Consider the following 18,151-nt stretch of genomic DNA (forward strand, 5'->3'; position numbering starts at 1 on the left):
ACTTTTACAGGGCCATGCCATTGGCCCTCCTTATCCTGCCACATTACCCTGGAACCGGGCAGTGCCCGGTTAGGTGCGGGGAGGGTCAATGGAGAAGAGGTGGTGTTCTCACCGGAGGTGCTCCAGAACCTCATGGCGGCAGTGGTGCCGTCATCTCTAACTTGCAGGAAATTTAAGGTAAAGACAACCTGGGCCAACTCTTGACGAGTGACCGACCTGCATATTCCCCCTTTTTGTTTAAACAGGGCGGTCTTAAGTGTACGGTTTGCCCGTTCAACAAGGGCTTGCCCGGTAGGGTTGTAGGGGAGGCCTGTAGCATGTTGAATAGAAAATTCAGTACAGAACAAGGCAAAGGCCTTGGAAGTATATGCCGGGCCATTATCAGTCTTTAAGGCTAATGGCACTCCTAGGATAGAAATCATTTCATAGAGATGGGCAATAACAGCTCTGGTTGACTCACGAGGCTGCAGGGAAGCAAAGACAAAAGATGAGAAGGTATCAACACAAACATGGATAAACTTAGAGCCAAGATGTGTAACATCCATTTGCCAAAGCTCATTGGGGGCAGTACCTCGGGGGTTAAATGCGTCCTCCTTAATGCGAGGGCGGAAGGGGGCACACACAATACATGACCGGACAATAAGTCTGGCCTCGCTCTTCGGCACACCATAAAGAGCCCTAAGAGACTGAGCTGAGATATGGAACTTAGCATGTGCCAACTGTGCAGGGGAATCTTTCGGGGGGAGAGAGGGTGGGGAAAGGCTAACTGCGTGGAGGGCCTGGTCCGCTTGTGCGTTCCCAGAGTAAATGGGACCCACAGCAGTAATGTGCGACCGAACATGCAGCACATAAAGAGGGTGGCGCCTAAGATGAAGAAGCTCCTGAACCTCTTGAAGGAGCCTCAAGACCGCAGTGCGCGGAGAAATATACGCGGAAGGGAGGCGGGGCAGCATGAGGGCGCAATATTGGCTGTCTGTAATCAAATTAAAAGGAACATCAGCATATAGCCGAAGGGCTTGTTGCACAGCAAACAGCTCATTCTTTTGGGTGGATGTATATGGAGTATTGAAAAGCCAGGTGTGGGGAACACTCGGATCATGAACTACTGCGCGGAGGTCCTTTGTTGCATCAGTAAAAACATTAGGGCCCTGCACGGGCACGCCAGACACCACCGGTATAGGGGGTCTCAGCTCCAAAGAGGCAAACATACGGAGCAAAGCAGGGCGAGAGACCTTACAAGTCCTCACCGAAGTCAGAAGGGTCGCCCAGGACAGGGACTCCTGGGCTAAAGTCATGGCAAGCTCCGGGGAAATGGAGCAATTCAAGGCAAAGTCGCACCCAAACAGGCAACGACAACGATGTAAAGCCTGAAGGGCAAAAAGGCAATAAGCCTCCCATTTATCCACCAGGGACGCCTTGCTCACCTTTGGGTATAACCACTCTAGACATCCCTGCTTTTGGAACAGGCAGCCCCACTGTGGGCCGCTGTCACTCAGTACTTGGAAATAAACTGGAGAGCCGGGAATGTAACGAGTCAAGGTGGTCTGGGCCCTCTTCAGAACCTCCTCGACTGCCTGAACCGCCTCTGGGGTCCAACTCCTCGGGGAACTCAGCGAAGAGTCTCCTCGGAGCAGCTCATACAAAGGTTGCATCACACTGGCAGGCAAGGGGGCTGTGGCTCTAATCCATTGGAAGGCGCCAACCAGCCTCTGGAAGTCATTCAAGGTCTTATAAGCACTCAATTTGATAGGAGGCAAGGTCCTTTGAACAGTACTAGCGGTAATCCTGTGTCCCAAATACTCATAGGGGGGGTGCCTCTGTACCTTCTCGGGAGCTATAACAAAATTCTGTTGAGCCAATGCCTGCATCATGAAGGAAAGGCATTCCTGTACCTCTCCAGCTGTGGGGCCAGCAACAAGAATATCATCCATGTAATGGATAATTATGAACTCTTTGTATTGATCCCTAATTGGCTCCAAAATCTGGGCGACATAGAACTGGCAGAGGGTAGGGCTATTAGCCATTCCTTGGGGCAGAACCTTAAACTGAAACCTCTTAGAGGGAGCCTGGAAATTTATAGAGGGTACAGAAAAGGCAAACTTCTCCCTGTCCCCAGGGTGCAGGGGAATGCTGTAAAAGCAGTCCTGGATATCAATGACAGCGATATGCCAATTTTGGGGGATAGCTACGGGCATAGGTAAGCCAGGCTGTAATGAGCCCATCGGGAGCAAACAGGCATTTATAGCTCTGAGGTCTACGAGCATCCTCCATTTTCCTGATTTCTTCTTAATGACAAAAACTGGGGAATTATATGGGCTAAAGGAGGGTTCAATCCTATCATCCTGCAAAAGGGAGCCAACAATTTTTTGTAAAGCAGTGAGCTTCTCGGCTTTAAGGGGCCACTGCTCAACCCAGACCGGGCGGTTATTTGTCCAGGTCAATTTCGGGGCGAAGCTCAAATCGAGAGTGGTCCCTATCCATTTCCCGGTAAGCAGTCCGGGGTTACTAAGGAGAGTTGCATTTGCGCAAGGACATCCCGCCCCCACAGAGCATAAGGCAGCTCGGGGAGACACAAAGGAGTGAACCTGCCTGCATTATCATCCACCGACCACGAGAGGGCACGAGCCGATCTCTGAGCTTTCTTGTTCCCCCCCCACTCCCTGGACCGGTGTGGATGCAACCATCAAGGGCCATTCTTTCCTCCACTGATCCAAATTAATGACTGAACAATCAGCCCCCGTATCAATGATCCCTAAGATCGGATAAGTCTCAACATGAATAATCAAAGTGGGACGGTTCAAAGTGATGGAACGAGCCCAATTCAATTGGCAAGGATGCTGGGATGAGGGGCCGAAGGGAAACGCCTTAGCAATGATCTGATCAGCCCGTATGGAGACGGGGGTGCAGTGTGGATTAAACAGGGTCAACATTGCCTCCATATCCTCTGCTACTTGGGTGGGGACCTCAAAGTCAGGAGAGCCTTCTAGGCCGGTCACTACAGCTGGGTGGAAAGGCAACTGGGCAGGGACTGTTATCGCCTCTCCAGGGGGAAGTGTAAAGATGTAGGGTTGTTTTCCAGGAGAGGCCCTGACTCTTACAAACTGAGGATAATTGCCGCTTAACGAGGATGGGGGAGGGGCCCTGCGGCTGGGCCCCTCCACCCGCCGTTTCCCTGCGGTTGAGATCCGGGGGAGACCCCGGTCTCCAAAGGGGCTTGTTCGCTGCCCTGTTTATTCTTGGCGCGACAAAACCGCGCTATGTGGCCAAGGCGTCCACAGTTAAAACACTTAGGAGGTGTTCCCCTGGAGGTGGCTTTGCACTGGGCCTTATAATGGCCGTATTGACCACATTGAAAACAAGCCTGCCTGCCGGGACCTTTCTGGGCTGACGAGCTGAGTTGTTGTATAGCCGCCAAGAGGCTCTGTTCCCTCTCTGTATTCGAGACTGTCAATTTTTCCAGCGCCTGTACAAGCTGGCGGTCCCTATCCTGGGCAGTGCAAACCAACTGTGCAATAGGATTTTCCGGGGGCAGGTCCATTAACTTATCTATGACGTCCTCCAAGGGGGCCTCCGATGGCAGGGATGCCACCGCAGCTGCCTCCCTGGAGCGCAAGCCTTCCTTAACCAACTGCTTAATGAGTATGTCCATCCCAGGGCCGCTGCCTAGGGTCCTATGGACCGTCTCCTGAACTTGGTTAACAAAAGAAAGGGGGGTATGATCAGGTCTTTGTTTCAGGCCGACTAATTTAGGGCCCCCTGTCATACCCTTGGCAGAAACCTTCTCCCAGGCCGCTATGTGTGCGGCCTTGACATCATCTAATTCTAACTGCCCATAGGCTGCCTGCACGGCCGGGTTGGAAAAATGGCCAGTGCCACAAATTAAGTGCTCAGTGTCTTGAGGGGCCCTGCCGGGTCTAAGTCGGGCCAAATGCCTGGCCTCCCTCTTCACTTGTGCCTGGAAGGCAAGATGCATAGCAGGGTCTAGACAGGACATAGCTAGCTCGTCAAAATCCCCCGGGGTCCAGGGGTGAGCGGTCACCAGGTTCATAAGTAGCCTCCTAACATAGGGTGAAGAAGGGCCATACTTAGTCACCGCCTCTTTGAACTCTTTCAGTGTCTTATATGGGATGGGAGAATGAGTACGCTGACCCGTAAGGGGATCAGTCAAAATGGGATAGACATCCCAAGAGGCGAAGTCCACCTCCGCGCCCGCCTCCGACGCCACACGGAGGCTCCGCCTTATTAACCCCTCTCCCTCACAAATATTCGCCTCTCGCCCTTTCTCATAATGAGGAGGCGGGGGCGGAGGGCAGGGAGGGGCGACATATGCAGAACTAGCAGCGAAAGACCGGGCAGGACAGTAATTGCCTGGCAAACAGGAGGTGCTTGGTGGCAAGGCGGAGGTAAAGGGCGCGGAAGCGGGGAGCACGCCCCCTGCATCCGTTTCCCCTTTGTTCTCCCGTCTCTCCCTCCTCTCCCTACGTGAGGGAGTGCCCTTCCGGGTCCTTCTTCTCTCCCTCGATCCCTGGGCGCCCTCCTGGCGCCCACTCCCTCCACCCTCATCCTCCCCCTCTGAACTGCTAGCGGAACTATCCGCCGCCTGATTCATTACCACAGCTCTTAAGTCCTCCCACGGATATTGACCGAAGCCCTCTGGGTCCTTCAATTCCTTATCCTTTCCTTTTTCTAACTCTGAATCTGACCCGGCTAATGAGGAGCCCACCTGTGTGGCCAAGGACCGGGAAGCGGCGATCGGGGAAGGATTCAATGCCGCGTCCACTATCTTAAAAACCGAAAAATCAGTGGGTGTTAGCGAACCAGGGCAGCCATTCTCAAAAGCTGCCATCTGCTGTCCCACAACTCTCCATCTATCGGCCTGTATGCCGACATGCCTGACCCAAGGGCATATGTCCCAGATCTTATCTATAAACTCCCTACATGTCTTAATGGGGATTTTTGCCCCCCTTTGGGCGCAGAGCTTATAAAGTTGTGCCGTTATCACCCCCTTCTCCTCCTCCTCCGGCCTAAATACAGGGATACTATGCCCTGTTCCCATCCTATCCTCTTCCCGAGGCTACCGTGGCCTCGAGGCTGTCTGGCGACTGGAGCAGACCAGCTGCGTCCAGCAGGCCGTCCGCCAGCTAGTCGTCCCGAAGGGTCAGCCCCACGTTGGGCGCCAAAATCTGTTGCGGGCGTTTGCCCTCACAACAGATCTAGACGACTAGCCCCACGGCCCTCTCACTTACCCATCCCGGGTCTTCGGTCGTCACCGGCCCCTCACGGGGAAAAACACCAGACAGAAGGCGGAGGAGTGAAGCGGGGTAGTTTATTCTTCAGCAGTTACATGGCGGAGAGAGAGAGAGAGAGAGCGCCCTCTCACACAAGAAAATATATAGCGAATCCGAGCCAATCACATCGCAGTTTTACATTTATGGCCTTATATGGTGATCACCCCCATGGCCTTATATGGAGATCACCCCATATTCATTCAAAGCAACCATGGCACCACCCAAAACCCCTCCCCCTCCCCCATCAATCAAACATCAATAAAATGAGCATTTCTATATGCATAGAACAGAAAATGAAGATTGTACATGAAATTATGTGTCTCTTATGTATAGCTTGGTTTTTAAAATGCATTTAAAAATTCAACTTGTAACTTTCAAAGCTGTCCTGTTTGTCTGGGATTCCTTCTTGTCCTTCCTTCTCTTCTCTCCTGTGCATTTGGAAAAAAAATTCTTCGGTTATTCTCTTCTATCTTTTTTCTTTTTGGTAACCCTGTCCATTCCATCTACTCCTCACTTGAAAAAACAAAACAAAACCCTTTAAAAAATTTTATAATCAAACAAAACACAAATTCCCACATTTATCATATTTAAAAATGTATGTCTCATCCTGTACCTTGATTCTACCACCTCTCTATGAGGAAGTGGGAAGTGGGCTTCATCACTGGTCCTTTGTAATATTGACTGGCCATTGCATTGATCAGAATTCTTCCATCTTTCGGTCTGTTTTTCTGTAGATACTGTGTGGATAAAGCATTAGGTCTGGAATCAGAAAGACCTCAGACACTGACTAGCTGTCTAACCCCAAGTAAGTTACTTAGCCTCTACTAGCCTCAGTTTCCTCATCTGTAAAGTGGGGATAATAATAATAGCACCTACCTCCCAGGTAGGTTGTGAATAATAGCACCTCCCAGGGTTGTTATGAATGAATGACTGCTAGGGCAGGATTGGACCCAGAGCTGGTAGTCTAGTGAATGCTGCTATTCTTGGGGTCCTTGGGCATAGGGTTTTAGAATATCTCCACAGAGGCTTAAAGGGAGGTGTGGAGGGGTGGCATGTCACCATGCCTTCCTCCTAGCAGTGGGAAATGGGCATAGCTTAGTTCTTCTAGGAGCTTGGAATGGTAGCTACGGCTAGACTGGGATGGGAGCTTTGGTCATGGAATGCCCTTTTGTCCTGACTTGAAAATTCTGTGATACACTCATATCTAGAGCTGATTGAGCAGAAACTCCCCTTTTGGAGAAGGGGAAAAGTGTGGCCCTCAGTTGAGGTTAAGTGGTTTACCTAACAAGGTCAGATACTTGGTCAATGCAAAGTTGATAACTGAATCCTCTCTCTATGAGGCTGTAATTTTCCTTTGTAGAGAAGCAGGCTGTAATATAGAAAGGGGACGGAAAGGAGAGTCAGAATGATGGAATCCTAATAAAGCTGTCCTTAGTCCCAATATTCTAACTTCATTATAGGCCCCACTGTACCTACCTAGGCACCCCCCCCCAATGTCCTAACTTCTTCATATATGCCTCACTGCTCACTAGAACAACAGGTGTGTCCCTGAACTTTTAGTTCTCACAGAAACAGCAGGTGTGTCCATACAATGGGATCCCAGCCACTGCCCCCAGACCCATTCCCATAGAAACAGGTGTGTTCTTGTACTCAACCACAATCATATCATCTATCTAGCCTAAGACAAGACCACAATACCTAACTATCTATCTTGATCAGACAGGACCACAATAGTTAACCAATTAGAGGGCAGCATGACCAAAATGTTTAACCATTGAACCATAGATGGGACCCCTCCTCTATTACCTAATCCCTTAACTAACTCCTCCTGCCTTTTAAATGTTAATCATATTCCCATATTCTATGTAAAATTTGATTGTGTAATCAGCATCTTTACCCTATAAAAATCCATCTTGCTTTCTCTGAAGTTGCTGGTTCCTCTTGGACATTAGCCAGCTTCATGAGAGACATCTATCTCAATAAATGCCTATACTTGGATTAGAGGTGGTCTGACTGAATTCTTTGAGATGGTTCCACCACAACACATCATGAAACCCTAACAGTTTTTGGATGGGCAGAGCCCACAAAGCACCTGGTCTTTATATAATCTGGAAGACCAAGAAAATTTATCACTATCTGTGCTTTCTGTTTATATCTGTCTGCTCTGTGTCTGTGTAAAAATCTCTGAGTCTGCCACCTTGTAAGACTTAAAATGCAGCCAGCCAGAAAAGAGAAATCTGTACCTGGGCTAGAAAGATTGATGGTCTCTTAAAGAAAGGTTGTTGGCAAACAAAACAAAACAAAACAAAACATCTCTCTCCCTCTCTCTACTTCCTTGGACTCTAGTCAATTTCTGGAGGTGGAGAAACAGACTGAAAAAGAGGAAGGGGAAACTTCTCCCCTAAGATCTATCTAAGGGGAAAGGGGTCACTTCATTGATCAAAGAGAGGCAGGTTTCAAGGCTGCACTTTGGAATAGGGCTAGCATTTAACCCTTTCCTGAGTCACAGAAAGAGAACTATGTGAAATCATTGGGAATATAGATCCAGGTAATTGAATTCATTCTGGTTATATTTTAAGTGAAATGCTGTCTCTCCTAATCAGAATTTGTTATACTATTTGGCATTAAGATAAATTAGGAAAATGCATAGATCTGAAAAAGAGGCACCTCAGAGATGAAGCTTTGAGCTCTCTGATATGGGGAAGAGGAGACTAGGTGCCACTGGATCTTTTCCAGAGTCCCACCCACCTTGACTGGAAGGTTCAAAGCTCTCACTTCCAAAGAAGTTTTTAAGGAGTGGACACAGAAGTGAAATTTATTTGAATAAAGGTTCAAAAAACCCACTAAGATTCCCCTCCCTGTAGTCCTACGGTACCTCTGATGAAGCTAGGGCTACAGTACCTTCTCAGTGTGGTCCAGCTCTGACCAGACCTGGGCCACAATGAAAAGTAAGAACCACAAAGATCCTCTTCCTCATGGTCCCAGCTCTTCCCAGGTTAGAGCCTTCTTCCTGTCATCCTGGTTCTGACCAAGCTAAGGCTGAGGTGAAAAGTTAGAAGAATGATAGGGAATTTGAATTAACCCTCCTTTACCTGATGAAAGGAAGGAGGGGGAGGCACAGCAGTTATAGCAGGACCCTACTGGCAGCAACCCTAGGTCCTTGGGCACCCTGAAGCCCACTCCTCTAGGTAAGCAGATGATCCTCTCCTCTCAAAACCCCAAGTCCTTGCCCCCACACCACCGGAACCTGGAGTTTCTACTCCAAGTTCCCTGAAGCCAAGTAAACTCTATCAGAAAGCTTGTGGGTTCCTCAGGGACCCTCCTCTTTATTCACCAAAAGCCTCTCCTCTTTTTTCACCAAAAGCCCCTCCTCAATGGCCCCCAGACTTTTAATGCAGATTCTGGACTCTACAACCTCCTGATGCTCCCTTGTCCTTAGTCCCTCCCACATAAGGAGTGGTGCCCTCTTTCTCCTTCCTTCCCAAATCAACCACCCTTACAACCTGACTCTGAAACTGTGGGGAGATGAGAAAAGGAGAGGGGGGAAAATGAAGTCAACCAGCCTCTATACTTGGTAAGCCCAATCTTCTATCAATTATTTTTATATGTGATTTGGAAATGCAATTAATGTCATTTTAAGTTTACTGTTTGTGCCATTATTGTGTTTCTAAATTGTAGTAAAATTCTCTTATATTGTAAAACTCAAATGACTATTGTGAGCCAGAAATAGTGTTAGACAAAGCAATTTTTAATCTGAATTTTTTTAAACTAAAAGACAGTGGGAAAAATTGTTTAAAACCAGTTATGTTATTTTATTAAGCCCTACTAATCCTGTTTTAAAGCTAAAACAAGTTGACTCTCACTTATGAAAATTGTAAAACTGTTAACTAAATTATCTGGGATTATTGTTATAATGTTAAAACCTAAAATTAATCCCACAGCAGTTCTAAGAGTAGACAGGGTAGACACTTCCCTTAGGAAGATGGCCAAGGTCGCCTCCAATGTAGGGCTATAGGGGGTGACTGGAGGCCACATGTGCCAGCTACTATATACTGGAATCCTAAAAATAAAATATGAGAACCCTGAAAGACATACTCGTAAGAAAAAAGAAAAATTAGCATTGAAAATAGGGGACTTATGCAAATAAAATATATGATTTTCATCAGTCCAGAGGAAGAATATCATAGCGTGAACAGGCAGATCAACCCTTTCTTTGGGGTCCCTATTGATTTTTCCTTATTTGCAAACTTGTCAGATCCCTAGAAACCATTTAGTGGACATTGTCATCAGCCCCAGGGGAAAGAGAAAAAAAGAGCTTGCTTGGGTTATGAAGTTCCTAAACAATGAACTTGGCTTACTGAGAATTGAAATCTCTTATGTATGTAAGTCATGGTAAATTTTTATTCCTTATTTTAACTCCATAAGAGTAAAAACAATTGTATCTAGCCCTAAGTTGTGACTGGTGAGACTTGCTATTTGAAGTAAAAACTGCTGGGACCACAACTAGTTTTATTTTGAGTTTGAATTTAGATAATAGTTGTCTGCATTAAATCAGTATCTGAGAGAAATGCCACAATCTGCTCAGAGGGAATCCTGCTACAGGTGAAGGTTTGCTTTTGGGAAAGCGGAGAGGACAATTCTAGCTTCAGTCTAAGATGGGACCCTCCCAGCTCAGTTTCCCCATTGCCTTCCTTTGAAAAGGAATGTTTTTCACGTGGCTATTTATTCCTGAGTCTGGCTGAGAGATAGAATTAAAGTGACTCTTATCTGAATTCAAGCAGAGTTAAGTTTTATCCTGTCATATCTGGCTTGTCCCTGCTTTTTCCTTTTATGAGAAATTTCTCTAATTAGAGAAAGTAGTCAGTAAAAGATATGAATACAATGCAGGTGAGTGAAATCTTGCTGTTTTTAATCTGAATGTGTAGTCATTGCATATTCCAAACAACTGGATAAATTAATACACAGGCTTGTCATCTGCCTGCCTGAAAAGTCAAGTGAAAAGAAGTTTGTGAAACAAAGGTACAAACACAATGTTAATCATTATCCCATAGACTAAGCTATCTGAGCTACTAATAAAATGCATGTTAGATCTGAGCTATTCAGCCTAAAATTATATTCCTTCCTACAGCCTAAATAATTTAGCAAAAGGGTACTTGGCATAGTCAACTTCGTGTTACTAGATATATCTGTCTTTCTCCTTATATCTACGGCCCTGAATATTGAACTTGCCCGTCAGATTTGTGTCTCTCAGATTACAGGCCAATTCACCTACAGTTGGCAGCAAACAGTGGATGCCAGTCCATACTCACCCATCATCCCCTGGATGTGGCCTATGTTTGGTTCCAGTCAACCTCCTCCTTGGGACCCACTGAGACAGGGACAGCTCTACTCCCCTTTTCAATCTGAAGAAGCCATGGAAGCAGAGACCTTCATCTCTTTTCCCAAATGAATTTGGGTCCCAGCTCTTTGAGGGGGGAATGATGGAATCCTAATAAAACTGTCCTCAGTCCCAATATTCTAACTTCATTATAGGCCCCACTGTACCTACCTAGCCCCCCCCCCCGCAATGTCCTAACTTCTTCATATATGCCTCACTGCTCACTAGAACAACAGGTGTGTCCCTGAACTCTTAGTTCCCACAGAAACAGCAGGTGTGTCCATATGATGGGATCTCAGCCACTGCCTCCAGACCCATTCCCACAGAAACAAGTGTGTTCTTGTACTCAACCATAGTCTCATCATCTATCTAACCCAAGACAAGATCACAATACCTAACTATCTATCTTGATCAGACAGGACCACAATAGCTAACCAATTAGAGGGCAGCACGACCAAAATGTTTAACCACTGAACCATAGATGGGACCCCTCCTCTATTATCTAATCCGTTAACTAACATCTCCTGCCTTTTAAATGTTAATCATATTCCCATATTCTATGTAAAATTTGATTGTGTAATCAGCATCTTTACCCTATAAAAATCCATCTTGCTTTCTCTGAAGTTGTTGGTTCTTCTTGGACGTTAGCCAGCTTCATGAGAGGCGTAAATCTCAATAAATGCCTATACTTGGATTAGAGGTGGTCTGACTCTGAATTCTTTGAGATGGTTCCACCACAACACATCATGAAACCCCAATAGTTTTTGGGTGGGTATAGTCCCCACCGTAACAAGACCAGGATTCAAATCCTGCCTGTGACTTATTAAGTGTTGTGATGAGCAAGTCCCTTCACTTTTGCCTGCCTCAGTTTCCTCCTTGTCAAAATGAGGGATTTATTAGGATCACAGACTGAATGCTAGAGGAAACCTTAGAAGTTACCCCTTAATTTTATAGATAAGGAAATGGAGGCCCAGAACCTTGAAATGATTTACCCAAGGGCCAGGATTTGAGTACCCAGGTTCTCTGACATCTTGTCTTTTACTCTTTCCCCCTTCTCACAGCTGCTTCAGAGTTAAATTTGTAATAGATTGCTATGACTTTTACTAACTCCATAGTCAAAGGTAGCATATTTTATTAGAGTACTATCTCTTTTTCTCCTTTGTCTTCTTTGTTTCTTCCCCCCTTCTTCTTTTCCTTCTTTCCTCCCTCCCTCTCTTTCTCTCTCTTCCTTCCTTCTTTCCTTCCTTCCTTCCTTCCTTCCTTCCTTCCTTCCTTCCTTCCTTCCTTCCTTCCTTCCTTCCTTCCTTCCTTCCTTCCTTCCTTCCTTCCTTTCCTTCTTTCTTTTGTTCTTTCTTTCCTTTTCCTCCCTCTTTTTTCTTTTCTTCTCTTTCTTTACTCCTTTCTTCACTTACTGAATACTCTATCACAAAGAACAGTATCTTTATTCATACAACAAAAATAAAATTAAAACTTAACTCATTAAATGTAATATGAATGTCAGAGAGGCGATGTACAATGGATAAAGGCCAGGCTTTGAAGTCAGGAAGATTAACGATATCTAAGTCGATATGTCCAAGAGGCCTTTGTTGACTCTAAAAAGTTGGGGCCAATCAGGTTTGATAGTGTGTGTGTGTGTGTGTGTTATGGCGAGGTTGCTGTGTCAGGAATCTGCTTCCTACCCCTTGGTGTCAAGGTCCCAATGATTTTCTAAGTAACTTTCCATCCTTTAAATAACTAAGTAGTCCTCTTGTCATGGGTAGCACTAAGGTAGGAAAAAAGGGAGCAAATGTGAAGTCCTTAAGCCTTTCCTTCCTTCTTGGGCCAGGCTGAGTCTCAAAGGCTCTCAGTGTGGTCCTTGTGATGGGCGATGCCGCATCTTTGCAGGTCGAGGCGGGTCTCCTAATCAGGATGACACCCCGGCACAGTTCTGGCGGATTTCTCCTCCTGACGTGAGGTGGTGATGACGAACAGGACAGACAGGGGAGGACAGAAGGGCCTGGCGTGCTATGATCCATGGCGTCCTGAAGAGTCGGACACGATTGGGCAACAAGGGGTCAAAACCCTTCCCACTTTAGAGCAGAGGCACTAGGCTAAGGGAGCTGTCCAAGGTGACAGCTGGGTTGAGTGGCTGGGACCAGTACTGAACTCAGCTCTTTCCAACTCCGGACCCAGCGCTCCCTGCACCATGGCGCCCCCCAGCGGCCAGTGCCTTCACTTCGAAGATGACTTCACTTGCTCACATATTTCTTCTTTGTATTTGGTTTGCAACAAGAACTTGTTCATTCTCCCATTGGAATTCAAGCTCCCTGAAGGCAGGGTCATCCCTTTAACCTCAGCCTCGTGCTTGTTACCCTGCATGCATTTAACAAAGGTCGACGGCCTGACTTCGCCGCTTCTCTGGGACTCAGTTTCCTCCTCTGTAAAATGAGTATAATGATAAGGCCTCATTGGCAGGGTTGTTTTGAGGATCAGATGAGATCATTGCAAACCTTAGAGTGCGATAGAAAGGATAACTTTATTATTTTGGTGATAAAAATATTATTATTATTATCGGGCGGATCACTTCTCCTCTCTGGGCCTCAGTTCCTCATTTGCAAAATGAATGCGACTTCCTCTAGAGCCTTAGAATCCCTCCCTCTTCTTCATTTCCATTCCATTACTGCAGCTTCGCGTTTTGATAATTTTGTCCCTGCCCGGCCACCTCCGCCTCCTCCGGTAGGCCCAGCCCCTCCGTGCGCGCTCCCGGGATGTCTGGCCGCCCACGTGGTCGTGACCCGCTCGGCGCGCGCGCGCAGCTCCGTAAGTGGGGCGGGGGCGGGGGTACGGGGCGGTGGGGGCTGAGGAGGGGCGCACGTGGCTGCGCGGGCGGGGGCGGAGGGGGTGGCAGCGCGCAGCGCGGGTGGCGCGGGGAGGGGAGTGGGGGCGAGCAGGCGCCGCGAGGGGCCGGCGGAGCGGGGTGGGGTGGCTGGGGGAGCCGGACTCTGGACACCTCCGGGCCCGCTGACGGGCTCGGCGCGGCGCCACAGCATAGCGGGGAGCGCGCCCGCCCAGGGTCCCAAGGAGGCGGGTTCGAGTCCCGCCGGCGGCGACCCCAGTTTGTAAAATGATTCTCGATGATCATGGCTGTAGGCGCGTGTTAGCCCCGGTGTATGCCCATGGCCAGCGCACTAACAGCAAGCCATCAGTCCTTGCCTCTCCAGGCAGCAGGGGCTTAATAAATGCTCACACTTCCAGTATACAGTGGGGTCAGCTAGGTGGCGCTGTGCGTACAGCGCCGGGACGGGGGTCCCTTAATTGTATTGGTAAAAGAAACTGGAGCTTTGGCCAAGGAAACCCCAAATGGCAGGGAAGGGGGTGTCAGGAAGGTCCAGGTACACAGTAAGTGATTAATTATTGCTTCTCCCTGGGCAGTAAGCGCTGGATAAATGCTTTCCCAGTATACAGTAAGTGATTAATAAATGCTCCTCTTCAGGAGGAGGTGCTTGTAGCTGAGGGGTTAACATAGACTCACACACATATGCATATCTATTTAGATTTAGATAATTGCATTTCAGCATCATTGGTTACCTTGGTAATAATCCCTTGTTTTTTTTTAAAAACCATTTCCTGAAGGCTTCAGGATATGTAAACATTCTAATAATAATTGTAATGATAGCCATAACACATCTATAAAGTGCTTTGTGGCTTGCAAAGCGCTTTACATCTATTAACTTGATTTGTTTTGGGAAAGTAGGTGCTTTTACTCCCATTTTACAGATGGGGTAACTGAAGCTCGTGAAAGTTAAGTGATTTGCTGAGGATCATACAACCCGTCAGTGTTTTGAGTTGAGATCTGAATCAGGGTGGTCCTAACACCAGGTCCAGTTCTCTGTCCACTGCATCCCTTCTCATGGGGGTAGAGAAGGGGGATGCAGTTTCCTAGGGTGCCGGTGTGGTGGGGATGTTCATGTCAGAAGCTGAAATCATTACGAGAATGGGGTTGAGTAAGTCAGAAGATAAAGTTCTGCCAGCATTTATTAAACCTGCTGCCTGTCTGGTTCAACCTCATCATTTTACAGATGAGGAAACTGAGGCCTAGGGGGAGGTTAACTGGGACTTGCCTACCTTGGTAGGTGCTGGGGATACTAAGACAGAAATGGGAATAATCTCTGTCATCAAGAAGCTTAAATTGGAATAGGGGAGACCACTTAGACAAAGGTAATTAAATGCTGCACACAAAGCACTTTGGGGAATTGGACCAAAAGCTGGAGACTGGGCAGGGCACAAAGTCCCAGTTCACAAAGGTCGCTCAGGCTGCACCTTCAAGGGACCCAAGGATTCCAAGAGGCCGGAAATGCAATGTGGTGCCCAGAGCAGCAAGTAGGTGGATTTGGGGGGATTCTTGGGCATGGGGAGAAGGAGGATATGTAAATATGTAATAAAAGTCTGGGAAGACAGGTTAGGACCAGAGAGTAAAGAACTTTAAATGCCAGAGGAGTTTGTATTTATCCTAGAAGCAATTTGGGGAAGAGACATACTCAGATCTGTGTTTAAGGATGTCTATTTACTTACCTACATGTCTGTCCATCCATCATCTATCTAATAAATAAATAGACTCAGATCTGTGCTTTAAGGATATCTATCTATCAACCTACATGTCTGTCTGTCTACCATCCAATAAATATACTCAGACTTGCGCTTCAAGGTTACTGTGTGTTGTATAGCAAGCACCCTAGCACACCCAGGAGGGCCTACTAGCACAGGTCTTTTGATCTGCTTTATAAAGGAAAGATAGCTTTAAAGGGGTTGACAATCCTACTTTTAATTACATTCACTAGTTCAGGGGAAAGGTCAGCACCCTGAACTTGGAGAAAATACAAGCAGAAAAATTAGCACAAAGACCAACAGACAGGGCTCCAGCTGTCTGAGTAAAGCAACATTGCTGTACACTTTACATTCATTGCTGGATTGAGAGAGCACAGACAACGTCTGAGTAGTGGGGGGTGGGGTGGGGTTCTGAACCTGCTCAGAGTCTCCACCAGGAAATCAAAAGATCCTTCTCATGAGCCAACCCCCAAAGCAAAATGCTAACGTCCTGGAATATATAACAAAGACAGCCCCTGATTGGCTCAGAGCCAGAAGGCACTAAAGGCACAGCCGTGAATTATCAGGGTTCAACAGAGATTAATCCTTCAGATGTTTATAATTTAGCCTGAGCCTGGGAAACTGAACAAGAAGAAGAAAACCCCCCCACAAAAATCCCCCCTTGCTTGTGCTTATACACACATATATATCCACTTAAAGCACAGGCCTGAGCACATACATGTACAGTGTGTGTATACTTATTGTTTTATATATGTAGTAAGCAATTATATGCATCTTATTTATAAACATTTACACTAAACATTTATATATGTACATATATTTGTATGTTGTATATGTATGCATGTGTATGAACTTGTAGACCTATACCTTTCTCTCTTCTCTCTTCCTCTCTTCTTCTTTCTCTCTCTTCCTCTTTCTCTCCTCTCTCTCTCTTCCTCTCTCCTCTTCCTCTCTTTCTCTCTTTCTCTTCCTCTCTTTCTCCTCTCTCCTCTCCCTCTCTCTCCTTTCTTCCTCTCTTTCTCTCTCTTCCTCTTTCTCTCTTCTCTCCCTCTCTCCTCTCTCTCTTCCTCTTTCTCCTCTCTCTCTCCCCCTCCCTCCCTCCCTCTCTCCCTTCCCTTTATGGATTAGAGAGATGGATTAGAGGATGGATTAGAGAGATGAGGGACCCATTAGCAAAATTCTTGCCCAGGCTGCCCTTGGTTGCTTCCTTCCACTCTTTTCTTAGCCCCTCGCCTGCTGGCCCCCAGACTGCTCAGTCTGGTCACTAACACTCCCCGGGCCAGGCCAGGCCATGACTGTCGGGTCCAGTGTGTGGCCACCCTCCAGCTCTGGCCGCTGGGCATTTTCCTGGCTGTCCCTTGTGCCTGGACGACCTCCCTCCTCGTCTCTCCCTCTTGGCCCCTAGTGTTGAGCACAGCACCTGGCACATATGCTTTTCATAGGTGCTGATCCATTGGCTTCCTTTAAATCTCAGCTAAAATTCCACCTTCTGTGAGAAGCCTTTCCCCCTCCTCTTTAATCTTGGCGCTTTCCCTCAAAGGTTATCTCTATTTTCTTCTGTTTGTAGTCATTTGTCCCTAATATTTGTGTGTTGTCTCCCAGAGCCTGGGGGCTTTGTGAGAGCTGGGGCTGCCTTTTCCTTCTTACTTGTGCTTTTCTTTCACTGGTGCTTAGCACTTGCAGTGCCTGGCACATAGCAGGTGCCTAATAAGTGCTGGTTGACCGATTTCTCTCCCTCTCCTTGTGCCCTTGTAGCTGGTGCCCGAGGTAACCAGAGCCAGGAGTGTGGTCCCATCTCCTCTCCATGGGAGCTTTCCTCCTGAAGCTTGAGGCTGTAGCCCAGCAAACCATCCACAGGACTCACCTGGTGCTGCCTCTGCTGTGCTCTGAACTGCACTGCCTCAGGTAGAGGGCATGCCGCCTCCAGCATTGCCCTTGCCCCTTTACAGTTCCCACCGATACCCCAATCCAGGCCCTCCTAACTGCCTTTTTTTTTTTTTTAAAGCAATCGGGGTTAAGTAACTTGCTCAAGGTTACACGGCCAGTTATTTCTGGGTGTGGTGCTGAGTATCTGAGTCCAGATTTGATCCAGGTCATCCCAACACTGGAGCTGGTGCTCTTACTCGCTGAGCCACCTGGCTGCCCCTAAGCAATTGGGGTTAAGTAACTTGCTCAAGGTTATACGACCAGGTGTTTCTGGGTGGGAGCTAAGTGTGTGAGCCCGGGATTCGATCTCCAGGTCTTCTCAACACTGGAGCCGGTGCTCTTACTCGATGTGCTACCTGGCCGCCCCCCCCCTAACTGCCTCTTATTGGTTCTTTTCAGACAGACCCTCATGGCTGAGCACCTGGAGGCTGCGCCCATGAAGGCCCAGCCTGCGGCTACAGCCAAGGAGGACGCAGGGAACAAGGTGAGGGGAAGCAAGGACTGGGGGCTGAAGAAGTGGGAAGAAGCAGAGCCCCAAGCTAAGAGGCTGAAGAACAGTGGGGAAGAGGAGGAGCACAGCAGAAAACTCCCCAAAAGGAAGATTGTGCTGCTGATGGCCTATTCGGGGAAAGGTTACCATGGAATGCAGGTATGTGAGCAGTCTCCTGGCTGCCCACGGCCGGGGTGGCTCTGCTGCCTGATCTCTGAGACTCCGACTTTCTGAAGGCCGCACCTGGCTGTGGTCCTGGGCAAGACCCTGGATCTCTCACTGGCCTGCTTTGGTACAGACTCGCCTCCCGTGGGCTCCCCATCCCAGTGAAATCACAGGTCCATCACAAGTGTGTAAAGAAAAAAGCTTTTAAAGAAAAATGTTAAAGAGTCTTACTCCAATAGTGATGTTTAGACTAGAGCAGATAAAACTGGGGTGGAGAGGGGGGAGGAACATGACGTGATGTTTATTTCTAGTTATTTGGAG

General features: G+C 47.6%; 1 protein-coding gene and 1 long non-coding RNA gene across 6 annotated transcripts in view; one reads left to right on the top strand and one right to left on the bottom strand.

Moving 5' to 3' along the window:
• Window positions 1-4,666: 4,666 nt before the first annotated feature.
• LOC138144719 (uncharacterized) lies at window positions 4,667-11,358 on the bottom strand. 2 transcript variants are annotated; one of them, XR_011164136.1, is made up of 4 exons: window positions 10,598-11,358; window positions 6,570-6,657; window positions 5,902-6,025; window positions 4,667-5,801 (listed from the first exon to the last, which is right to left on the bottom strand). It is a non-coding gene; the product is annotated as an uncharacterized lncRNA (long non-coding RNA). The 2 variants fall into 2 exon arrangements; XR_011164048.1 differs by lacking the exon at window positions 6,570-6,657 and having other exon boundaries at window positions 4,669-5,801.
• Window positions 8,733-18,151, top strand: part of LOC138142604 (pseudouridylate synthase 1 homolog) — a 26,325-nt gene continuing 16,906 nt past the window's right edge. The window contains exons 1-4 of one of the 4 annotated variants that reach the window (XM_069063952.1): window positions 8,733-8,862; window positions 13,331-13,464; window positions 17,005-17,154; window positions 17,575-17,824. In XM_069063952.1, coding sequence (XP_068920053.1) covers window positions 17,054-17,154; window positions 17,575-17,824 — 351 coding nt within the window. In that variant the 5' untranslated portion in view covers window positions 8,733-8,862; window positions 13,331-13,464; window positions 17,005-17,053. Of the gene's footprint in view, window positions 8,863-10,539; window positions 11,363-13,330; window positions 13,465-14,774; window positions 15,025-17,004; window positions 17,155-17,574; window positions 17,825-18,151 lie in introns of those variants that run through there. The other 3 variants (XM_069065205.1, XM_069064578.1, XR_011163965.1) reach the window with 3 other exon arrangements.

Source organism: Petaurus breviceps, unplaced genomic scaffold (genome assembly GCF_028583685.1).
Source record: "Petaurus breviceps papuanus isolate PSGF00001 unplaced genomic scaffold, PetGlider_PUasm1.0 100, whole genome shotgun sequence".
NCBI classification, from domain to species: domain Eukaryota; kingdom Metazoa; phylum Chordata; class Mammalia; order Diprotodontia; family Petauridae; genus Petaurus; species Petaurus breviceps.